At 43.0% G+C, this 25,632-nt stretch overlaps 3 protein-coding genes across 11 annotated transcripts in view; 2 read left to right on the plus strand and 1 right to left on the minus strand.

The window, feature by feature from the left end:
• LOC133470065 (dnaJ homolog subfamily C member 13-like) overlaps positions 1-8,284 on the minus strand; it is a 28,731-nt gene extending 20,447 nt beyond the window's left edge. For 7 of the 8 annotated variants that reach the window (XM_061757950.1, XM_061757948.1, XM_061757947.1 and 4 more), the window contains exons 1-5: positions 8,102-8,284; positions 4,855-4,935; positions 1,119-1,194; positions 876-1,025; positions 759-800 (exon numbers count right to left, since the gene is read on the minus strand). In XM_061757950.1, coding sequence (XP_061613934.1) covers positions 759-800; positions 876-1,025; positions 1,119-1,194; positions 4,855-4,922 — 336 coding nt within the window. In that variant the 5' untranslated portion in view covers positions 4,923-4,935; positions 8,102-8,284. Of the gene's footprint in view, positions 1-758; positions 801-875; positions 1,026-1,118; positions 1,195-4,854; positions 4,936-7,765; positions 8,074-8,101 lie in introns of those variants that run through there. The other variant, XM_061757944.1, reaches the window with a different exon arrangement.
• Positions 6,349-15,450, plus strand: lztfl1 (leucine zipper transcription factor-like 1). Of its 2 annotated transcripts, none has more exons than XM_061757953.1 (11): positions 6,349-6,838; positions 11,091-11,206; positions 11,548-11,672; positions 12,017-12,211; positions 13,692-13,749; positions 13,846-13,917; positions 13,991-14,056; positions 14,129-14,206; positions 14,281-14,457; positions 14,537-14,640; positions 14,823-15,450. In XM_061757953.1, the coding sequence occupies exons 2-11, from the start codon at positions 11,204-11,206 to the stop codon at positions 14,839-14,841; spliced, it is 897 nt and encodes a 298-aa protein (XP_061613937.1). In that variant the 5' UTR covers positions 6,349-6,838; positions 11,091-11,203; the 3' UTR covers positions 14,842-15,450. The 2 variants fall into 2 exon arrangements, with proteins under 2 accessions (XP_061613937.1, XP_061613936.1); XM_061757952.1 differs by lacking the exon at positions 6,349-6,838 and adding an exon at positions 10,836-11,011.
• Positions 15,451-15,591: 141 nt separating this feature from the next.
• Positions 15,592-21,966, plus strand: ccr9b (chemokine (C-C motif) receptor 9b). Its single transcript, XM_061757951.1, has 3 exons — positions 15,592-17,933; positions 18,035-18,096; positions 20,340-21,966. Exons 2-3 carry the CDS (start codon positions 18,040-18,042, stop codon positions 21,396-21,398), a joined length of 1,116 nt encoding a protein of 371 aa, XP_061613935.1. The 5' UTR covers positions 15,592-17,933; positions 18,035-18,039; the 3' UTR covers positions 21,399-21,966.
• The last annotated feature ends 3,666 nt before the right edge of the window (positions 21,967-25,632 follow it).

Genomic DNA, 25,632 nt, shown 5'->3' on the forward strand with positions numbered 1-25,632 from the left:
TGGTTTTCACGATATTCAAATGCAATCAAAACGTGAGTGCTCCTCCCTGCGGTGCTTAAAAACAATATTTACATACACATCAGAACAATCCTAAAAGACACACACTGCTCTCACTGTCACCCATATACGTGAGTACAAATCAGGGCATGTAAACCATGCACTTAAATAATGTGAAAAAGTTGTCCATTTGTATACAAAACCCCTGCTTTATGGCACGCCCATCATAAGAGGTTCCGAATGGCTCAAAATGAACTAGTTTGCATAATGAAGTAAATACGTGCTCACTAGGTACAAGATGGGCACTGTCCTTAAGGGTTTGTTATTTGGTTGTTTTATATTTACGCCTTAAAAGTGTTTCCTAGACAAATATCTACCGTAAATATGACGAGAGCGGATAGGCTTGAGGAAGGCACGGTTGTTCCAGAAGATTCTTCTTTAACTTTATACAGGCTCTACCCAAAAACTATTTCAGTCTAATAACAAAGCCAAATTCTCACTCAAATACTCTCAAACCTTTAAAACATTTTGTTATTATTTTATTTTCTTAGTTTGTTTTTATGTATTCCTTTTATTTCAGAGTGAAGAGAGAAAAATCACAGTATACTACCTGTCCATTTGAATATGCTGTTTGCATTTAAAACATTTTTTTCAACATGAAGCCTTTTTAACTTTCTTTGCCTAAGACATGTACTTACTCAGATCTTCATATCTTAAATGAGGCTTAAAAAAAAATAAATGTGGACACTCTTAGTACTTACCCTGCCAGTGATTTTCCCTTCTGAAAACTCTGTTCGGAATCTCTGTGAATGGAGGAAAACACTGTGAGGTATTCATGTAAGGAGGTTAAAATTACAAAGGTGCACGTTGGCCCTCACCAGCGCCTCCGTGAGCAGCTCAGTCCGATGCTCCGTTGAGAACTTGAGCGTCTCAGACTTCTTGCCGGTACCCTTTCGGAACGTGAGGCTGAACTCCGTTCCCTGGCCTTTTCCCACTGGGCCGATTCCGCAAATGTCTCCATAAGGCCACTGGTAAAGTGAAGTACGAAAGTTACATACAGTATAAAGTCACATGCCAACAGTTAATGCGCGCCATGTTGCATCCGAACGGCTGTCACGAACCTGATTTGTCACTTCTAGCGTGGTGGGGTTGTACGTGGTTATGCCGTGCGTTCCCACGGAGAAGACGCGCTTGTATCTGGAACGTACAAAAAAGCTGGTAAGCTGGGGAGGTAAACATAAAACACACTCTTGGGTTACTTGTTTACCTGGTTTGAACCACTGCTGCACTACACTTTAAGCCATATAAAAACAAGCATCATTTTGGGACACATTGATTCAATTTATTTTTTTTTTAATTCTCTTCTTTAATGCATTGCCAAGGTATCTGATCAGGACTCGGTATCACAGATGCATCGCAAATCAAGCGAATCAGACTAGGACATCCCTATTTGACACACATTATTTCATAGAAGGCAGCTCTGTCTCATTCAAGTAGTGGCTGGATCAGACTACAAGACAAATTTGGTCTTTCACGATGGCACTATGTCAGACTACTGCCATAAAATCTTGCCGTATCTTGGTAAGCCACTGACAACACTACACGACATTTATTACGATACCACCGTATCCCGTCTTTTACGATTACTGGGCTTTCTCCTGTCAAATCAAACACTGTCGGGGAGGCGCGGCCAGAAAACGTGTCACCGCCCAACGCGACCGGATACACCCGTTACCATGGCGACGACAGCAACAATGGATTGCGCCTATGTATTGTGTTGGGGGGGAGGGAAGAACAAAATGAGCAACGTGTGGTGGTTGTCACTGGTGCTCGGGAGAGGACTCTCATTCAAGGATTGCTTGCATGCTCGCAAGCAGGCAACGAAATGTTATGAAGCCTAGCAAGCTAGTGCTAGCACTAATGGTTGTACATAAACATGGCGGCGTTTTGTTGAGTCATGCTCTAAATCTTCGGTAAAGACTGGTTTGTGCGCGTGAATAAATGTTGACAACGGCAAGCACAGGAGGCAGTGAGCCGGTCACAATACGCAATCCGATTGGTCAGTTGGTATGCCCTCTGATTAACTGATTAAGAGGCGTGTCTCGATACATTTCTCCACATTGCGCAAACTGTTCATACGGAGGTGAGCTTATATTGACATCAAACTGATCACAATTGCAGGTCAACGAATGCTTGTGATGTCAAGCGGCACAGTGGCTTTCATGTGCGTGGCATATAAACACTGTCACACAGTTTCCTTTTAAGCGTGCACAGCGTGTTTATTTATGCATGCCTCTGTTCCCTGAGCAGCCTACACACAACATGCTGACTGGGCCTCTCTCTCTCTCTCTCTTTCTCTCGCTCTGTTTTTCTTCTTGCATGTCCCGATTAGGCCTGAAAAACTTTGGTGAAGACGTGAGGTGGAGTGAAGCTTCCATTTAGGCGACTTAACGCCGAGAGAAAGGACACACAGCGGCCCGAGGCAGGGTACAAGTCACTTTTCTCATCCTGCTTCCCAATTAATGTCACATCATTTGAATGAATCTGACCGGCTCCTCTGGGAAAGCAGCTCTGCAGTCCGAGACCACATACCAGTTTTAGATGTACAGTGGCGCCTTGGCATACGAGTTTAATTTGTAACTCAAAGGACTCATAATGTATCTTTAGGCATCTTTTCCCATTGAAATGAATGTATGCCTTCACACAAAAAAAAATAAACAACAAAAATTGTTGCAATGTGTATTTTAATAATCAATTGAATGGCATCAATTGAATGGCCATCGTGCTGCTCTTTCTGGTCTGCCTGCCTTGGCCACCAGTACTGGACAGACCGACAGATATACTGTTCATTGAGACGTCTCAGCTCCTCCAGCTCATCAGTACGGCACTACTATTGGTTGCTCTTTGCACAGGATAAAGAATATATGACCGTACATACTGTTATATTGTCTGTCTACATTTCATGCTGCACTCTGTTCAAACTGTTGCTTAAAGGGTTACAGCATTGCCACACAGAAAGTATTTTGTGTTAGCATCAAGGTAGCAAAGCTATGTATTTTTTTTTGCATACACAAGGTGTAATTCTCTTTGTTTTACGTTTAGTTTGTCAGTAAACTTCAACTGGGAGTATCAATAAACAGATGTAAAATGCTGAAAGATTTCTATTCAAAAGGATGGAATGCTTTCAAACAATTTAAAATTTGAATTTTCTTTTCCCCACATCTTGCTGTCATATTTGCATACGAAAATCTGATATTTTATAGGCTGGTTGTCACGTTTTAACATCCGAAGTATAGTAAAGCAGAGCGTGGTTAATGAGAAAGCAGCATAGATCTTTATAAGCAAGTTAAACAGTTGAGACGCTGACATCAGGCGTCTTTGCCTCACACAAGCCAATCAGCACAAGTCAAGATGCATTATTGCCTCCCGAGCTTACAACAAATTGTCACTCACACAGGGGAGGTTTGCTCAAGTCAAACCTGCATGAAGGAAAAATTAAGCATTTCAGTGACATTCATGCTGACTTTACATATTAGACAGTGAACGGTTCACATTTCCTTTCATGCAGAGATTTGGATTTCACTCAGGACAAAAAAAAAAAAAAAAAAAAGTTTCCTTCCACTTGGATGTTTCATAATACAGCGCTTTGAGCAACTTCCTGTATTGGATAGAACTACTTCAGACAATATTATGTAAACTTGATTACAATGAAATGAAGCAAAAACAGCACTATAGTATGCGGTCCTGCTCATTCAACCTCTATGTACACACTCATTACGCACAGCTATCGAATCTAAATGCTCTGCAACCTCACTAATGTTCCAGCAGTAATGGGACTATGAGTATATAGAGAGCACCGATTGGTAATACGATCTGACTGCCTTTCGGCGCCTAATGCGACCTCATCAGTTGTCTATCATGATGGCCTTGGCGAAGCATTACTGCGTCCCTCTCATTTTAAGGGTGCTTGCATCTAAGCGTCAAAACAGACACAGTTGTGCAAAACAGCTGCACAGGATTGTTATACATTGAAAATCAGACAACAACAAGAGTTACAAGAGCATCTGAATATGATAAATTGGCGGTTACGTTTAATTTCGTGCCAAAAGCGTAGCCATAGAAATAGTGTTTCATTTCATTTTTCTATTATACATATTTTTTAAACAAGTATTTTGGGGTAAATACAATTTTAAATTATTTTTATATATCTATTTTGGGAAGAAAATGCTATTTTACTTACATTGTCACAATATATTTTTATTGAAAGTTATAAAACAATTCTTTTTAAAATATTTTTCCCATTATTTATTTTTACAAATATTTTGGGGGAGTTACAATTGCATTTAAATTATGTTTTATATATATTGAGGGGTGATGCTCTTTCATTTAGACATTTTGCTACAATTAGTTTTTATTTAAATAAATATTTTTATAAATTGTAATTTTTACAATCATATTTTTAAATGTAGGTTAAAATGTTAAAAATTAAAATTTATTATGTTAATGTGAGAATTGTCACAAATATGTAATCTGAATAATAATTTATAAAACTGACTTGATAAATTAAACTGTACACAGGAAGCAGCATACAAACACAACTAATCTCTTTTGTGGAGGTAAAATATCAACCTTGTTAAAATAATACAGGAGGGTGTGAAATGTTGTTCTAGGTTAATTCATAAGAGAAATCTTTTTCTACCTCATTCGAGGCAAAGAAAGTCAGCACAATGGAGGCCCTGAGTCAGTTCCCCCACCCCTAAGCGTGAAGCCAAAGAACAGTCGTGCCGCTGTCACCCGACACAAAGATGACACAGCAGGGACGAGGCGTGAAAACCATACGCAAAGAAAAGCTCTTACTTTCCCCTCCAGGAGTGCTTGGTAGTATAGTAGCAGGCCAGGTCCTTGTTGTCTTTCAGGACGTTCATCTTTTCACAGGACCTGAGAAGCACAGCAGACGCCGGAAAGTTGAAAACGGCGAACAAGTCCGTCATTTTTGGGCATTTTGCTTTTTGGCAACGGAGCCCGGCGACAAAGTCCGAACGCTGCGACGCCATCTCCGAATCACTGTTCCGCGCTTTGCACCGCGCCGACGCACACACTTCACGCAGCCCTTCGACATTCTGCAGCAAGATAGGAAAACCCGCCGCTGGACTAATATATTATCCAAGCAGCTTCTCTGGTGCGATCACAAATCAATTGGACCACTCAGAATGGATATAAAAGTGCACAATAAGGAGGTCAAGGGTTGATAACACAGATCAGTTGTCAATAAAAACAAGAGCAAAGAATGTGGGGATATTGATCACCTTTATTGATCACACTTTGAGTCATAATCTCTTACTCTAATGTGGATTGGAAGAGTAGAATTTCCTCAGAAGGCAACCGGCACGTTACTTGACATCCTTCCTCAATAAGTAGTGGAGTGCATCCAATTGAAACAAATAAGCGCCACACCTCAAAATAGACACCTCTAGGTGGGTCCAGGTGGTCCCCAATACATAGTACCCCCCTGCCAAAATTAAATCTGGTCCCACCCTGGGATTGGGGAAATAGATAATATATTGCCATAAAACAGTCATACGCTGCATGAATAGTAATGATAAAACATTTGTACGTGTTAAGGGTTTCCTTCAATAAAAACCTTATCCCGAATATAGAGTATCCTCCCCAAAAATGAAATGTTGTCTCTACCCAGGACCCAGACTTACTAAAATAATAAATCGCCTTTTTATTGCCACATACTACCAGTAGATTAATGATAATGTATTTGTGCATATTAGGACTTTCCCCCATTAAATGCCTTACCCATAAAGCTTTGCTATTTCGGCCTCCCTTGATTTTATATCCCGTGTATATTCAAAATATTTTTTTAAAACACAAAAGAACAAAGTAAAAGATATATTTTGTACAAATTAAGTCATTTCCCCAATAAACCTCACCCCTAAAACAAATGCAATTTCAAAATCATTTTAAAAATATATACAAATAATAAAAAGAAGAAAACTATAGCGTACATAAGCCATTGTGTGAGGAAATACATTTGCAAAGACTGCATGTGCCTCAAATAGATAAACCAAGGCCAAACTGAAGCAGTCAGCCCACTGTAGCGTCCCGAAAGGCGGGATCATCGCCGTCTCTCCTTTCCTCAGCAGTAGACGGCTGCACTGTGACGAGGGAGTGGGAAGGGGAGGGCTGATAGCTCGGGGGCCTGGGGGGACCTGTGTCAGCATTCTGCCAGGATCCGGGAAAACTCAGTGACTCCTCCAGCTTTCCTTCCTCAACTCTTTGACCAAATCAAGGAACGCCTGCACACGTTGGCTGTTGAAAAGCATCACTTTACGAGTCACATATGGAGACTGTAATCCAAAACCCATGGCAATGCATGCCAAAGACCCTTGAAGCAAATGCGTAGAAAAAGAAGAGAAAGTCCCCAGATTCCAGGATTGAGTCATGTGACAAGCCAGCTCACACTTCCTGTCTGAAGGCGGATCAATAGCGACGTATTAATGGACTCTCCTCAAGAAGAAGAAAATGACAACATTTACACGTCCAGACAGGTTGAGCAGCTCCCCAATATGTTTTCATATTAATGGCCTATGTCGTGGGAAGATTCCAACTGCGTCCACATTGTTTAAAGGTGTACGCGCCACAGAAACAGTGCAGATAACCCTAACAACTTTTGAAATCTGCCTCGCATTTGGATGAATGGAGCAAAGCCAGGGTGCAAGGTTCAAACTGCCATGTGTCATTAGTGTGTACTGCTGCTGTAACAAACTGGACACACAAGACAATTTAAGGAGATTATTTTTATGCAAATTGACCCATGGTGGGACTACTGAAGGTAATGTTATCTTTTTATATCGACTACCCCAGTATACATAGAACATATTGTTCATTTTTGGGAGGATATGCAAGTTTATATATTAAATTATGTGCTATTGCAAATAAGCTGCAATACTTTTTGATGTTTTTTGGCAGATGATGAAGAACATGTTCGCTACCCTTTGTGTTCAAATAAGAGCTATTCAAAGATTTACAATGATCACAGCCCTTTGATGTCATTTCCAATTATGTGTTAGCATTAAGCTAGTGGAGACTTTCATAAGGCAAAGTTATGCGGTTTGTTTAAATACAAAACGTGAAATTGTCTTTGTTGAGTTTGAAAGTAAACTTCAACTGGGAGAATTAAGCGCTCAGCCGCCTTTTTTGAAAGAATTGTTCGCTACCTGCCAAACTGTTGCTTGGGTAGAAGTAAAGTTTGCTGCCAACGTTTGGCGCTTGAAACTGAAAATTTTACTCACAATTTTAGAGAACAAAAATTCTCAGAGCGACAACTGGCATTTTGAAATACTTCAGAAGGTCGAGGTACCATTGTACATTTTTTTTTTTTTTCCCACATTACTATTATTTAAATGAAAATAACGTTTTCAAATCGTACTGGAATTCGCTGTATAAGTGTTATTATTGTTTCATAAGAAAAACATTATACATTTCGGATTTGTTTTTATTTTTTTAATGAGAAATCGAACAAATGATTCCCAATGATCCAGCAAGAAAGTGCACGTGAACGGTCAAAAGGAAATGAATCAAGACTTGCTTGACAACTAAACACGTCCCTGCTTGTCATTTGTCAATTGAACGATGCAATCGCTGTCCAAGGAAGGATGTAACACTTTATTCCAAACACGTTGACAGTTTGTTCACCTCTTACTATGCTCAAGAGGGAACTAAATGCTCATTTGCTTCCTTGTGACAAGCGTTTCCTTACCTGGTTTATCAGTAGACAACTTAACGAGACTGCTCCACTGCAAAGCGGCCTAGGCAGTTGACTAATGACTATCTCGCTTTGACACCGTCGCCTCCACATCTCCATTCGAACCAGACGACTCCAAAAGCCTGGCGTGCTCATTTTTTTTGGGGGGGGGGGATGTTTCAAGAACAAGACCTGAGTTTGTAGCTCGCATCTTGTTATGCTAGGATGAGCGCCTAGCTGGCGCATCGTTCCGGCAGCTAAGCTCACAACCGCTAGTCGCATTAGCAGCGGCGGGCGCCAATTACATGGGCGACATGGCTCCACGAGAGCGGCAAAAATGGAAGCGTTTACCTGTCAAATCACGAGCGGATGCGAATTCCAGCCGTCCCTCGGCCCCCCGCCCTCCTCGGTGTGCTGCTGCCGCCGCTCGGGTGCCGAAGGTGCTCGCTTTACGCCGTATTTCCCCCCCCCCGCGCAACGGCGCTCAGGACGCAGCCATTTTTCTCGCAGCCATGGCGGGCCACTGCGCATGCGCAAGGACTGCCTGTCATGCGGCGGTCAGCTGATTGGCTTGTGGCTCGTAATAGCTGATTCGAGATCGGCGTATAACCAGTTTTGGGTTTTCTTTTCATTGAGGTATACAGTCAAAACTGATTTTAGAGCAGTCGTGTATTCTTCCAGTTTCCGTTTCCTCAACGAAACTCGTTCACCTTTTTAACAGTCAAAATGTGAATTAATTGTTTAACTGAATTAACATATTTCCTATCTATTTTTGTTCAGATTTTGGACAACAAAACGAGAGACACCTGAAACTGCACCACCTGGGGTCAGAAGAAGCATTATTGTGCTCTCTATTGGCAGTGATTATCAAATATAAATAGAACACAAACTGAAAAAAGATGACGTCTTTATTTTCCGTAGACCAGTGCTTCCCAACATTTGTCGAACCATTTGACATATTTTACATTTCACGGCACAATACCAAAAATGTCGAAGATTCTGCCATCTAGCGGATGAGCATTGCATTGTTCTGCCTGTCATTATAAATGGCTGGCATAGATACATGAACGAATATGTTATTTGTCCATCCATCCATCCATTTTCTGAGCCGCTTCTCCTCACTAGGGTCGCGGGCGTGCTGGAGCCTATCCCAGCTGTCATCGGGCAGGAGGCGGGGTACACCCTGAACTGGCCGCCAGCCAATCGCAGGGCACATAGAAACCAACAACCATTCGCACTCACAGTCATGCCTACGGGCAATTTAGAGTCTCCAATTCATGCATGTTTTTGGGATGTGGGAGGAAACCGGAGTGCCCGGAGAAAACCCACGCAGGCACGGGGAGAACATGCAAACTCCACACAGGCGGGGACGGGGATTGAACCCCGCACCTCAGAACTGTGAGGCTAACGCTCTAACCAGTCGGCCACCGTGCCGCCTATGTTATTTGTCGTGAATAATTAATATTATTGGACCAATTGAGTGAAATTTGATCATTTGTATGGGAATCACTGATGTAGAATGTGGACAAATTGTTAATTCTGATTCGGTCACACTACAATTACAATCCCAAAACATGAAAGATAATTCCTCCACACACACACACACACACACACAAACACAAAGCAGGCATAGAGAAAGTTGATCTGTAATTTTTTTATGACGAAAAGGTCATTGAGATTATGTTTTGAACACGATACACTCAAATTTGAGGTGAACTCACCTTGACTGGAGGTAAAGGGGAAACATCTTGGCCTCTGCCTGTCCCGTTGCCGCACTCGCAACTTGAGCGGGGTCGAACAGATAAAGAGCAGTCAGTCACGTTATAATGAAGCATCTGATTTGGTGACCAACCATGCGCCGCTCCTTAGTATAATTCATTTAGGAGCTAAAGAGTCTTTCGGGGGTGGAGTTTCCTTTCTTTTCTTAAGATCACACTACTATCACAGAAGGGAGGCCTTCCACTCAACCAAAGCTTCAGCGGTTGAACATTTTTGATGAAAAAATGTAAAAAAAAAAAGAAACAGTTTATGTGTAGTTTAGATTTACTTGGACAAATTGTTGCTTTGTTGACCGTGTTGCCATGTCAGGAATACAGTAATCCAGTAATTATTAGGATCACGGGTGAGTTGAAGCCTATCGCAGCTGGCTGAGCGAGAGGAGGGGTACAACCCTGAACTGGTCGTCAGCCCTGAGCACATAATAATAATAATAAAAAAACAAGGGTTCACACTGGGGCAATTTAGAGTCGTCAGTGAACTTAACATGCTTGCAGAATGTGGGAGGAAAGCCGCACAAGCACAGAGAGAACATCAAAACTTCGCACAAGAAGGCCGGTGCTTCGAACCCAGAACTGCAGAAGTATGAGGCAAAATGTGTTAACCACTTAAACACCGTGCAACACGAATACGGTAACACTAAATGTAATATTGCTGCCATATTAGTGTCAAAATGCTGAAATTGTACAGTCAATACTGAGAAAATATTTTTCAATTATATACTAATGCCAACTAGTGTTTGAAAGTTCAATGGACAAGGTCTTGACAAGTTTATCTTTGCTAAATGCTGCCATCTATTGTTTAATGCCAGGAATTGACGTGAGGAAACTGGTACAAACACTATTTTGAGACCCTGCTTTGAAAGCTTCAAAGCCTGTCTTGGAAACCCAAACCCTAATTTGAAACAAAAACCGTTGCCTGAAACCCTATTTTGAAATCCTAAACCTGGTTTTAAACCCTATTTTGAAACCTTATTTCTGACTTGAAACTTTACTTTCACACCCCAAACCTTCCACACTTGTAAGCCTATTTTGGAACTCCAGTATTACTATTACTTAAAGGAGTTCAATCAAGAAGGTTTTTCTTGAAATTGAAGCCAAGAGGAATTTCAGTCGTGCTGCGTGTGACCGTGTTCTGGAAACATTTGCGGAAGTAGGACATTTCCAACATTCAACACTGTTTAATGAATGTGATTGTAATAAAATAATAGTAAATTAAATAACATAGCTTTAAAAAAATAAGTATTCCTACTCTTTATTGTCAACTAGTTTTAGAATTGCTTTAAATTTACGTTGTAACACTGTCAGGAAATGACGTCAGTGACGCATCGGCCAGTGGCTTACGTAGCTGCCATGAACGCACCGCTCGTAACCAAGGCAAAGACGCTCTCGTTGGTTACCAGGGCAAACATTTCGCTTTGTTAGCGTCCAGTCTGCTAGCTTGCCTGCCCAATCTGCCAGATTGTCTTCGAACAACCACCGCGAAGTAACTCCTTTTTTTCCCTCCTCCATATATCCTGAATTTCATTATTTAACCAAACGACATTACCGTTTCCAACCCACAGTGCAACTGGAGTGTCGTTTCCCCAACCTAAATGTGGTTTGAATGAGGCGGACATCATCCCCTTTCCTGCCATTTTGAGCCACCAAGCTAGCTAAAGTTAGCTCCACAGCAACCATGGTAAGTCACCACTATCATTTGTCCTTTAGAGTTTGTACTACTAGCCATTTTATAGAAGTTGTTGCCTTCAACGCCCAATGCCAGTGTTGTCTTCGAGGGCCTGTTGGCCTTTAAACTTGGATGACCGGCTATCTGTCATCCACTTGCTGTTAGCCGTGCTACGGACTGACTTTTTCCCCCTTCTGTGATTTGCTTGTTTTAATTCTCCTGATGCCAAATAATCATTGAAACTGTCCTCCCCCCAAAAGCCGGCATTCATTTGCATCCACTTCCACAAAAATAATAGAAATTGTGGCCAGCTCTGCTTGTTTGGTAGCTCCTGTTTTCCAACCTTCTCGTAGGCTGAATTCGGGTGTAATGAGCATCACCAGAGCGAGGTGATCAACTACATGCGATTTGCTCGATCCAAACGCTTGTTGAGACTCAAGACGGTGGATTCCTGCTTCGAAGAACTCAAAGACAGCAGGTGGGTGCCCATCTTGGTGATGCAGATGTACACAGGGCACTTTGTTGAGATACTTTACTATCAGCGCTATCAATTTCGATGTATTCAGTTAAATGTAGTGCACGTAAAATTTTAATCAAAATTGTACCAAGATAAAAGTTTGAAAAATAAATAGTTCTGAAAAAATAAGGGCATGGTTTGTACTAAAAATTATTCTATTGTACGAAAAAGTTAGGTATAACTGAATTGTACTTAGGCAGTGATTTTTTTCGGGTACCACTAGAGAGAGCCTGTGTACCACACTTGGAGAGTCATTTCATAAGATGTGTCCAATGGGCTACAGTTTTACGTGTTTGCATCCAAAGGCTGGTGGAGGAGACCTTCACGGTGGACGAGGTGCGCGACATGATGGACGGGCTGCACGCGGTGGTGCGCGGCGAGGTGGAGATGGAACTCATCAACACGGCGCACACCAACGTCCTGCTGCTGCGCCAGCTCTTCTCCCAGGCCGAAAAGTTCTACCTCCGCTTGCAGACGGACATCTCCGAGCTGGAGAACAGGTGAGGAACGAGGGCTTGGGTGTAGATCCGTACCGTACCGATACACCGGTAGCAACCACAGGCCGCTTTGTTGCGTCGATGTCTCTTTACATCCAGCAATCTGTGTTTTGCATACTATGGTGTTTTGAACTTGATGTCACTTTTCACCTCTAACCTTTGCTCTAAATGTGTGCACAGAATGGGTGGATTAAATAAGTTTTTTTTCTCTCCCAGCCCTACGTGACTGATACTGTCTAATGCAACGTATACGCCCCGCCAACAACAGCGATGTACGTGCAGTTTAGCCGCTTTTTCAAACCACATCTGAGTGCTCCTTCGGTGGCCACAGTATCTTTTTTCGAGTTAGCGCTCAGCTGCTGTCAACAACAAGGGTGTACCGAACATTTCTTCGTGGAATTATCTCATGATAATCATCCCAATAACAAACATAAATGTCAGCGCATGCAGAAAGATGTGTCAAGCGATAATAGATTTTCTCTCTATTTTCTACAGAAGGGAGGTCATTCTATGAAGATATATCATTATGTTTGTGCAAATTGTATACATAATGTATACAAACGCTGGCCACACTAATATTTAGCTCCATGAGAGTGGCAAAATATAAGAAACGATGTGATGCAGTACAGTTGAATGTTTCTAGATTAATTTTTTTTTTTTATAATCGACGGCGTGGTGATGACGGTTGTCAACTAATCAATGACGTCAATGATGTTTAATCAGTCGTCAACCTGTTGTCTGCTCAACTGTTTGTCTTCCGCCTTCAACTACTATTCAACCTTCAACTCACCGACTTGCTCATCCAATCACATGCAGACACTTTCATGGCCTCGCAGACAGTCGGAATGTATAACACTAACACCAAGGGGGCTCTACTCTCTACAGTAAAATATGAATAAATAAAAAGCAAACAGGTGGAGGGAAAGTTTTGGAATCATGTATTGCAGCGACCCTGCAGTTGTGCTACCTGGATTTTTGTTCGAGTTCTCTAAATTCCGTGTGTCTGAGGCATTGAAGGTGTCTGATTGTTAATTGTGATTGGATGAGTGAGTCAAGGAGATGGTTGACTGGAAGTAGGAAGAAAAGCGTGTGTGTCTGCAGGGAACAAGGGTTAAGCGAAACACTATTTGTTCTTTTTAAGTGACTTTAACTATTCATTTTTGCAGTAAAGAGGTTGTTAATTGAACACAACTTCTCCTGGTTTCATCGCCTAAGCAGATGCTGCACTATATTCTGTCTTCTCTGGCACAGGAGAGCGTTTGATGAATTCGCTTCTCCGCTATATGCGGAACGTCACGTGACCAACACTGAAAACGGAATAGCTGACTTCCTCTGTATGCTACGCTAACGAGCATAATTAGGATTGATGACATGATTGTTTGAAGCCAAACTTGAAATCACGGAAACACGTGATTGGCGATTAATCGACTTCGATCTCTAACCTTCATTGTGGCGTGCTAAAGTCGATTCTCCCCCCATACAGGGAGCAACTAGAGCAAGTAGCTGAATTTGAAAAGACTGACTTTAAAGTTTCTGCTAAGGTGGGTTCTAAAGCCTCAAATTTGAATTACACATTGCAAAACAGTAGCACTCTTTGCTTTCAGTAATCAAGTGTGTGTTGCCTTATTTGGGACCAGATGAACCAGGACTGCAGCAAACCCAAGTTGGCACCGCTTAATGAAGGCGGAGTTTCAGAACTTTTAAACAAGGTGTGGAGCCCGACTGCATGGACAATAACTGGACCGTAATCCTCCATCAGTCATACTTATTTATACATTTCAGGAGATTGCAAAACTACAGGAGGAGAACGATACACTGAAAGCCAAACTGCGCACTTTAGAATCGCAGGTACGAAAAAATACTTTTACAGTATGTAGAGCATTTATAGCTACTTATCAGTCAACCTCCTCATTCGACCAGGCAATGAATGTGCTGGACGAGAAGACAAAGGCCCAGAGAGCCCTTAAAGATCTCCAGAAGGTGCAAGGTGACCAGCAGGTAAAGCTCAGTTCGACTTGAAGAGCTTTTAAATGAGATCCCTGTCATTAATTGCCACCTTTCTTAACTTTTAGCTGACGGCTCAATCCAAGGAGATCAGCTGTCTGGAGGACACGGTGGCGGCCCTCAAGGAGGACTACGAGCACTCGCTGACGGTCAACGCCGCCTCCCAGAAGGACCTGCAGGAGAACCTGGTCTCTGCCAAACACGAACTACTGCGAGTGCAGGAGCAGCTAGCCTTAGCGGAGAAGGTCGGCATTTATTATTTTTGTTTGTCGGACGGAGAACGGGGCATTTAACACTTTATTGAGTGTGTGCGTTGATGTCCAGGAGTTGGACAAGAAGTTCCAACAAACGGCGGCCTATCGCAACATGAAGGAGATCCTGACGAAGAAGAACGAGCAGATTAAGGAAATTAGAAAACGATTGCAGAGGTAAGTGAGCACGTATCAAAAACTAAACTGCTTCCTGGGGGACTTTTGCAATTTGGGGCAAGTGGTGCAGTGCCCCACCAGATCTAGCAGATGGCACTATAGTGACCAAAAAAAATCTGTCTTCCAGCATTGTCATTGTTCCTCAATGGAGACTTCCTTCCATCTGTCATTCTCTCTTTCAGATACGAGCCGAACGAATGAGTCCCTGTCGCAGGTTGGGCCGCCGATCAAATGGAAGTTCAGGTAGAACGATGGAAGCAGAACGTACAGTAGGTTTTGGGAGCAGAAACCTTAAATCCTGACGCAAGCAGAATAAAGCAGCACTTTCCTGAGGACTTGTTTATTCATGCTTAAGCCGACGTTTTTTTTCTCTTGTTGCTTTCTGGTTTCGGATGGGCCGATCAGAACCTTCTTAAACTGTAAGCTATCCGTATCTTTGAGGTCCTATGCAACTTCGATCGTGTCCGCGCTAGAAGAGGCCTTCATTGGACTCCCCGAATGAAAAAATATGTTTTCTCTTGGAAGCCACTTCATTGAATGAGAATTCACTGGAAAGCAAATGAATGTCTGCTCTTTTGAAAGTGCTGCATCTCCACTTTTCTGTTCTCGCTCATTGAATGACGCGCTGCTTTGTTAGCTAGATTTCCCTCGCTTTGCTACATGTAACAAATATAGACTATTTTAGCAAATGTGTACCTGGACAACCCAAATCGACATGGTCTACATATAGTAAACATAGACTACAAAATATTCAACTAGACATGCATTCTGTTCTCTGTGGACTGGCAAATTAAAAGCTGTTTGCAAATACACTGTGGCAATGTTTAAACGTTTTTACCACAATGTAGCAGTCTGATGGCCTAAACGGTATCAACAGCGTTGATATGCATTTACAACCTAAATTTGTCCCATCAAATGGTATTCTCACCAGTATTCTCTTCATTTCACAGTGTTTCTCTTGACTGCACTACCTCCAGTATGTGAATGTTACGTTGTTTTGTCCAATCAGATTTGAAACCCTTTTTGTTGCCATGTCAATGTAATCTGCCCTGGATTTTCAGAATCACTAGTGCTGGCCCATGTACTGGTAACTTACACTTTACTATGTATACTAGCACTAGGACCGGTTCTTTAACCAATCAGATTTCAAATTTGTCCTCACAAGCCCAGTGCGCTGACCTTGATGATGTCAACATTTTTCCATCCCCTGGTTGGTTTAGAGTAAAACATGAATTAATATATTTTTTTTTATCAGCATCAATCTTTATATTGTTATGTTATCAGATAAATATTTATTCTGAACTGCTCCAGATGTATGTAGCACAGTGGCATGCAGTTATATTGCCTTTTGAAATTAATATTGATGGTTAATTGTGACATGATGTGGCAAACAGCTGATTGGATGGATCCAAGCACAAGAGGGATTGACGAAAAAGTGAATTAAAGTAAAAAAAAAAAAAAAACATCACAGGGGAGAACTTGGGAGTTCTGTACTGTTACAGGATCGATATAATACAATCTTATGAAACCTAATATTTGCTTTTGTTACCTTATCTAGCCACATAAGTGGGGTAAATATTGTCTCAATGCTGCAGTGCAGTTGTAAACCACTACAAACTGAAACCACAATGCTAAAAACTGTACAGACTTTTTGATATTTGTGTGTGGGGCCCAGCCGCTGTTTTCAGTGAAACTCCACCAAGCCGCCGCAATCTGACCCGCCTTTTTATGTGGTCAAATGAGCATGGCTGAACAGACACGATAGTGAGTGTGCCTGAAAAGCCTCAAGCGTGAATGCATTAATTGTATTTATGATCTAAGAAAAGTGGGTTTATTTAAGATGGTTTTCAAATGCGGTCCATCTTGAAGATTTCATTCACCCACAGTGGAAAAACGTGACATGTATTCATTGCTTTTTTTTTTTTTTGTATGTTGTCATCTAAAAACAACACTGAGCACTTGTCTGATCTTAGTGATGTAGAAGCATTATTTGAGTGAAAGCACCCAACTGTGTCGTGTGGAGGAAGAACTCTGCAGGTCATTACTATGGTGCAGCTGTTTCCCAGGGCCTCGTTGCGGTGCAAACGGACACGCATCCGCAATAGGAGGCGCGCAAACTGAGACGAGCACCTCTTGTGAAACAAATGCGAGCTTGTCAATCAAACGGCGTGACTCGTGTGTGTGTGTGTGTGCGCATGTGTGTGTTACTACCGCGTGTTTGGTCAGCTTTGTTTGGGACGGTCTCCTTGTGCACCACGTGTTGTGCCATTGTGGTTAGTAATGTGACTTGTGTCATTTGATGGATGTATTTCCCTTTACTGGCAGGCCCGATTGTGTGTTTTCTTTTGAGGGGTCATGTCACATGAATGCTTTTGAGCAGCGTCATCCTGTAACAGCTGTATGGAAAAATTCTGCTCTCGTTTGAGTGTCACTCTTAAATTAATGTTTATTGTTTTACAGCACACTGACATTCTCATTTCCTTACTTAGCTACTGTATAGGCCACAAGTGTCAAACTCCAGGCCCGGGTGCCAAATCCGACCCACCACATCATTTTACGTGGCCTGCGAAAGCGAATCATGTGCATCGACTTCATTTTTCTTGTAAAAATACCAAAATGTCAAATTGTCTTTCCTGTTTTTAATGTTGAGATATTGTAAGTTTTTATTTTTTGTACATTTTAGAAGGGTTGTGTGAGACTGCGTAAAGGATGGACTATTTATTTGTACTCAATTATTGTTGTGTTCACTTTATGCCTGACGAGAGCCATCTAAAACCAAGTATGAAGATGGATTCTCCCCAAAATGCAAGGTTGATCCGTGAAACCACATCCGATGACACAGAAAGTAGAAAGCGCAGGTGTATGAGGTTTATGTCACTGTTATGTCATCCATCATCCAGATGACAGTGAAGGCCAAAGTGTCAAATTACGCCTTGTGTGTCATCAAAGACGCTTTCAACAGCTGTAAAAGAGTCCATCTTCGAATGTGGGCCGCCTCTGCTCTTTAATCACGCCTGAAAGTTTTGGGTTTCACGCATCAGCCATGATGAGTGCGCCACCTGTGTGTACACAAAAGCTTCTTTTTCTAATACGACCTGAAACTTGGATCATATTCAAGCCACCCTTGATGGGGTCCCGTGTTTGTGTGCGCGCGCGTGCGTGCGTGTGTGTCTGCTGTCGATTGAGACAGAGGTGGAACGATCAGCACGTGATCTTGTGGCAGTAGAGAAGTCATAAGAGACAGCAGGAGGATGAGACGCACTCACACGACAGAAAGAGCACTCCCCAAGCGGGTAAGTCGTTTATCGTAGCACTGCTAGCAATTATCACTACTATTGCTCTGTTTGTTCAAGTCATCTATGAAGATTGTCATGTACCTTTTATATCATTGCAGATAACATGGATGACTTCTTACCTTCGCCATATATGACAACAGCAACAGATGACTTTGTCACTGTGAGTATTTAAAAAAAAATATATATATATATTTTTAGCCATGCCATAATGACCATATGTAATTACTCTGCAGTCTCTGTGTTTGAATACAACCAAGAAATACGCACAAACAAAATTTTGAGTGTAACTAACTTAACCCCCAAGTTATGTTATGAAATTGACCCATTTTAAGTTAAAACAATATCGTACAAGTGCAATGTACATTTTAGTCAGCATAATGATGAATGTTTATTTCACATTAGTTTTGACATGTACTTGAATTCAAAATGAGTAGCTCTATCCTCAGATTTAATGCAAAATGCTAAATATTGATCGAATGACTTGATAATGGATTTAATGAAGAGATACATTTTGGACAATGAAACATAAACCGGGCCCAATTGAGAAATGCACCTAAATTGAAAGGAGCCCTAATGAACGCCTGCTGCTGACACCTACAGTATGTTTACGGTGTTTTGTCCAAACATGCTAAAATGACGTGCACTTGAGACTTGCACTGTTCTATAAATAGATGCAAAAGATCGGTTTCTGTTCCTTGAGGCGTAAGCGACTCTCACGTGCCCCTTTAGGCTAACGTTTGTTCTCCAAGGTGAACTCCCTGTGGACAACACCTCATTGAAAAATGGATGCACAATTGTGTATTTTCTTGGTGTTACTTTAATGCTTAGTTCGCAGTGCTGTGTGTATTAAACTGCAACAAAGACAAACAGTTCATTGTCAGTTGCAGCCTGTCTTTTCACTGCGCTGCTTATCTGTGGCCCTCATCTCACCTGAGACCCCCACCCCTCCAACCCCACGCAAGGACCCCTGAGCCCCCTCGACACGCTCCTCTGGTAGCAGCAGGAAGCTGTGCAGCGCAGCAGCAGTGCGGTTTCTCCAGTGGAGACGCCAGCACCTGCACGAGACCCACTCGGTCTACGCTTTCTGGTTAACTTGTTGCATGTGCGCGTGACTACGTTTGATGTCACGTCCACACATCTCCGCCGGGAGCTCGCAAAGTGTGCCAGATGCTTTACAAAGACGTACAAAAATAAGAACATGCCTGAGAGGAAATGAAAAGCCAAAAGATAGTATCTGTTACACTGTCAGAAAGGTGTGTTCCCAAACTATATGAAGTGTACAAACTGTTGAGAGTACCACCCAGATGACGCTACCCATGACTGTATAATGATGTACTCTTTTGAGTCTGAAAAAGGGCTGCATTCGGGGTCCAATTTACACTAATGGGGTACACAAAAGAGCCACATTTACTTCCAGGACCTTTTAGTTCTTGGTACTTGTAATACCTGGACTCCAAATGTTCCGATTAGAATCCACGCCAAAGGTTTTTGGAACTTCTTAATTGTAATTTCCCCTCATATTTGGATCTTCTTTTGGCTCTGAAAAAGATACCGCAGAACTACATTTCGGCAATAGTGTGATCCAAACCGACCAACCAACAAACAAACAAAACAAAACAACAGTTCTAGGGTAAAGTTCCTGTGTGGTAATGCCCTACCTGGAGCAGAAAAGACACAAATAAGCAGATGCATTTGGAGTCAATTTCTGTCCCGTAAAGTAAGCCATAGGGCTAATTATAGCTCCGTAGCGATGTATTCTGGCTAAAATTCCAGGAAATTTGAGTACTTGGTACTTGTAGTTCCCAGAACTAAAAGGTGGCCGATCAAACCCCGTCCCAAAGGTTCTCGGACTTCTAAAAAGTATTACCGCCTTATAGCAGAGTCTTCTTTTGGCCTGATAAATTACCCCAGGACTACATTTGTACGATAGTCCAAACAAACAATGGACCCCGACAGTTCATATGGTGGTGTGCTTAGTTCTTGGTATTTGTAATTCCTGGAACTCAAAGATTCCAATCAGACCCCACCTCAAATTGCTTCCCCCTGAGATGGTCCCAATAAAAGACCTCATAGCAAAATGTTGGCAACAGTTCCGCGGTGCAAACAAAAACCACGGTCCTCCAAAAGTTGCTAGTTCTGGTTTGTGTTTTGGAGCGATGGGTTTGTACCTTTTCCAAGGCTCCAGATATGTAAAGCATCCCTCTCAAATGTATTACCCTGCTTTGGCCTGGATACATTTTCTCAAAACTCAATTTGGACTATAGTTTCTGTGGTCCAAACAAACAATGACCCTCCAAACGGTCTGAGTTCTGTGGTGAAAATGAGAAAGTTTCCAAAAGTAGAGCTTTTGTACCTGAAAATGTGTTTTTTCCATTGTTGAGAATTGCTATTGTGTTTTAACAGGAGCCTTTTGATTACTCGGGCGATTATGATACCGGCTCCACCCAGATGACCGGCATGTGCGACAGGAGCTGGGTCAGGCAGTTCCGAGGGTGGTACGAGCCCCCCCTCTTCTGGACCATATTCACGCTGGGCGCGCTGGGCAACCTGTTGGTGATCTGGATCTACGGCACCGTGCGCAACCGGCTGAAAACCATGACGGACGTCTACCTGCTCAACCTGGCCGTGGCCGACCTCCTCTTCCTGTGCACGCTTCCCTTCTGGGCGGCCGACGCCGTCAAAGGCTGGGACTTCGGCCAGGGTCTCTGCAAGACGGTGTCTGCCGTGTACAAGATCAACTTCTTCAGCAGCACCTTCCTGCTGACGTGCATCAGCGTGGACCGCTACATCGCCATCGTGCAGGTCACCAAGGCTCAGAACTGGAAGAAGAAGCGTCTGTTCTACAGTAAACTGGCCTGTCTGGCGGTGTGGTTCGTCTCCACTCTCTTCGCCTTGCCCGAGTTCCTGTTCGCCCACGTGAAGACCGACCTGAGCGGGTCGGCCTTCTGCGTGATGGTCTACTGGAACAACGCAAACAACCGCACCAAGATCCTGGTGCTGGCCCTGCAGATCTGCGTGGGCTTCGTCCTTCCTCTCCTCGTCATGATCTTCTGCTACTCGGTCATCATCCGCACCCTTCTGCAGGCCAGGAGCTTCGAGAAGCACAAGGCCCTGCGTGTCATCTTCATCGTGGTCTTTGTGTTCTTGGCCTCCCAGCTGCCGTACAACGGCCTACTGATGGTGGAGGCCTCGCAGGCCGCCAACGCCACCATCACCGACTGCGACGTGGTCAAGCGCTTCGACGTGGCCGGACAGGTGGCCAAGAGCCTGGCGTACACCCACGCCTGCCTCAACCCCTTCTTGTACGTCTTTGTGGGAGTGCGCTTCAGGCAGGACCTTCTGAAGTTGACGAAGTCGTGCACCCGTGGACCGGGCAGAGGCGGGATCCCCAAAGTCCAGGCGGTTCCCAAACGTCCGTCGGTTGCGACGGACACCGAAACTACGCCAGCTCTTTCCTTATGAGCACCATCGCGTCCTAACGAGGGTCGCGGCTGAGCTGGAGCCTCTCCGGCCGACAAAAGGCGAGAGGCGCTTGTTCTGCGGGAGGAAGCCGGAAAACCCAGGCTTTACGCAAGCACGCCCGCAACATGCAAACTCCAAAAAGGAAGCTGGGAATCCAAACCGGAAAATCCCAGCTGACTTCGGGCCAGGCGGGGAACACCCCCCGGGCTGGTCAGATGACAAGCGTTCCCGCCAATGGACAATGAAGTCTTCAACGAACCAAGCGTGCATCCTGTTGGGATCGGATAGAGAGCAGGCAAAAGCCAAGCAAACATGCCCACAACGAGCAAACTCCAGAGCCGAGTGACCCGACTTTCAAGAACGACTAATATTACCGCTGAGGAGTTGTGACGGACGGCTCCTCTGTCTCCATCTATGTCCATGTCTGCGTTACACTGCCCCCAAGTGGCCATGTTGCACACACCAGGAGCAGTGCAATGTCCATTGAATTTGATGCTTTACAGTCACTTGTATTATGTCATTACTGTATGTTTTTATAAAGTAAAATAATAAAGGGTGATATAAAACATTCCAATTTGTGTTTGATTTTTTTGGGTCGGGGGGTTGGAGGCTGGAACAGATTAATGGTAACCACAAAGGTTAACTGTCACTGGTGGTCGCTCGTCGCTGTGGTTTCACTGTTTTTATTTTGGAAGCGTGCGGCTGCACTTTTTGACTTTGCACTTTGAGATGCGGAGGTGCAAATTGCAGAAATCACTGTCACATGGGCCTGGCGGCGTGTTTTTTGTCGGCATGCCATCTCGTGACTGTGGTGAATGTGGTTCAGCTGCAGTTGGGCACATGACCTTGGGAGAACCTTGTGCTCTGCGGTCGCCCACAGTCTTCTGCGCCTGCGGCCTTCAGGTGAGACGGAAAAGTCTCACCGAAGTCTCCCGATGCCGCCGCTTGTCACGACGCAAGTCGGTAACAACAATAAGAACACGTTTACGGGGTTTCCTTTCAGGCCCCGAAACTGAAACTTGTAAGTATTTAATTTCTCCTTGCTTTGGTTTCCAGACATCGATGTTATTTTCATCACAGAAGGATAACAAAGGCAAATCCCTCGCGAACCAGGAAGCTCAAAGATGGTCTGTATTGGCTCTCTAAAAAAGGAGAAACTAAAAAAAAAAAATAAAAAAAATCCAAGATCATATCCTCTTGCAAAATGCACTTTATAGTTTTTGAGAATCTAGGAAAAAAAAGATTAAACTTTATTTTATGATTGTTGGCAGAACAGGTCACATTGACCCATGAACAGTGTTGGTAAGAAACAATCAAAATTGAGCATTATTATCTGTGCAAAAGCAAACTTGTTTACTGTTTTTGGATTCGGATTTTGTCCACAGTGTCTTGAAATATAAATAATAAAAGTCATGCAGGATAATTATAGAAATAGGATATTTTTTTTTTAAAACCAGCATTACACTAAACAAAGAAATTAAAAGAATGCATACAATAGGCTCTACTGACTGTAAAATAAGGAAACACAATTTACACACACAGGCTTTCTGCGTTTGACGTAATATGACGATATAATATAAATAACTAATTTCTCCAAAAGATCACAAGCGTGTTCGTAAGTCGGAACGTGTCGTCGTCCATCACTCACCTAAAGTCATTGAGCATTATTAGCTTTGTAAAGGCAGCATTGATTGTTGCAGTTGATTCTACAGCATGTGCAAAAGTGCACCTAATTGTGTGCATGCTTGCAGCCTCAGGGTGGCGCAGCTTGCACAGTCAACAAAAAGCACCATCCAGCACAACACAGACAGGAGCGCCCCCTATTGAGGGCCGCTGGAGCTGCAACGTGTCAACCACCTTCACTAAAACTACCAACAATTAGAGAAGATGGATTGTGTGCCTTTAAACGAATCCCGTGTGTTGTGATGTACTCTTTGTTTCATCACCAAAGGGGAGCGTGGTGAAAAATGTGAAAGGCTCCCAAAGTAGAGCAGCACCTGAAGTTTGGGAACATCCCATCCATCTTGTTGCAATTGGAGAGGGAACCGTGTGTGTGTGCAGAGAAGACTTATAGTGGGGAGCTAGTTTATGTGACCTCTTGAACTCTGAGTGGACCAGCGAAAATCACACAATAAGGGTCAGAAGTAGGCCCCTCAAGTGAATACAAGTGAAGGAAACGCAGCACCAGCGGGGACCCCCGCAATGGGAACCCCCCACCAAAACACGACATTCCGCACTATCGGCTCGTAATCTCGCTCCCGCGAGCAGATCGTAATTCGGCCCGGAATCGGAGACGTTTTCCGTTTTGTCACTCATTGCTAGTGTGATAAGTGTGTGCGTGTGTGTGTGTGTGTGTGTCGTTAGTCACTGTCCACGTCCCAGCGACAGCAGAGCGTCCATGAAACGCTGACAGAATGATTTACATATACATTTACAAATAAAAATACAACATGACACTATTATCCATTATATCATGTTTATGATAATATCAATTATTATGTATAATGATTTGAACAATACCATTGCCACAGAAAGTACAGTATAATACATTGTATTTGATTTAAATTAATGTCCACAACACAAAGAGAGGAACAATTTACTGTATATAAAAAGCAAAGTTTCGCTCTAAATTCCTTCAAAAGCATTTACACAGAAATAAACAAGATTTTAGATTTGAGAAGATATTTTTAAACATTTTTTTGCCGATAAAAATAGCCCAATACGTAATAGTTGAACGCTCATTCTTTACAACCATATTGTGTCATATCATGAGATGGTTGTAATATTTAAAAAACAACCCCTGAGACAATACGTGTTATTAAATGAATAACTTCTAACATTTTGTGACGACGCTAAATTATGTGTGTACCTAATCGAGTGACCTGTGAGTGTTATTTTATGTGTACTTTCTTTATCTTGTTAAAAAGAAAGTCACCTATTAACCCAATATGCTATAGTACATTTTTGTGCAGCATTTTAACAAGGTATACTTTTATTTGAATGAATTTCCTTTTTATAATCATTGCCTTTGTTTTTTTGATGGAAATATCTTACGTTGAGGCCTGTGGCATCCATTTTGGCTCAGGTTACCAAATGTGCTTCTTTCAGCTTCACTTGTTAAATATCAACATTTATTTATCGCTGCACAAAGCACACTGAAGACGTTTTCATCCCCTCCCCGTCCATCGCGGCGTAAACGAACGAGGCGTGCGGCTGATAAAAGAGGATGATCAATAATTAATGTCTGATAATAAAGCGATCAGTCGAGCGCCGAGCGGGCGCGGCGGGCCTCGCCGCGGCGCTATCGCTGCGAGACGCCGCGGCGAGGCGTGAGGCGAATGGTGCCGAGGAGGCCAAACAAAAGAGCCGCGGCGTCTACCTGTGCCGCCGCGCTCGCCTTTGATGTGGACCAGAAACACCGAGCAGTTTGATGAAATATTGATGCCTTTTGTTCTCGAACAGCGTCCCGGGGGAGCTCGCCGTGCTCTCAGGATGTGCGTTGCGTGCCGAGCCTCATGAGAATGGACTCGGCTATTTGGTCCAGGGAGCGTTATTGGTCCCAATGGTCGTAACGTCAGTACACGGGATTGTACACTACAGCGGCGCCTCGATTTAAAGTTGACCTGACTTCGCGACCCGAGATTCTCGAGTTCCGATCCGTCGCTCAGCCGGTTTTATTGGTCTCGAGTTGAGAGCAGAAAATGTTGCAGATCGTAAACCAATGCCAAATGTTTACTTCCTAACTAAACATAAAACAGAGAGAATTACATGTTGCGTATTGAACCAAACCAGGTTAGGTTTGTCCTATGACGTTCGCTAGCTTAATGCTAACACACAATGTAAAACGCCATACGCAGGATAACGAAACTAGCATTGATGCCGCAGTAGTTCTAAACCTTGAAATATACTGTCACTTATTTCAAAAATATTCAACATATTTGAACACAATCTGTCGCAACAGATGCAGACAGACAATAAGATTATTCACGGGTAAACATTCTCGTCCCCTGTGAAAAACAATGAATATTACTAAAGGTTCGTTGCAGTGGTTGTCCTCTGTGTTACGTCATCAAATCAACATGTAGCATGTCTGTACGTATCATACTGCCCCCTGGTGGCCAATATGCACACACCAGAAGGAGCGCCTCAATGCCCATTGAATTATCATGATGATTTTTGGAGGCACTAGAACAGATTAAATGTATTTCCATTCTTTGCAATAGGGAAAGATAAT

This window comes from Phyllopteryx taeniolatus, chromosome 20 (assembly GCF_024500385.1).
Source record: "Phyllopteryx taeniolatus isolate TA_2022b chromosome 20, UOR_Ptae_1.2, whole genome shotgun sequence".
In the NCBI taxonomy this organism is placed as follows: Eukaryota; Metazoa; Chordata; class Actinopteri; order Syngnathiformes; family Syngnathidae; genus Phyllopteryx; species Phyllopteryx taeniolatus.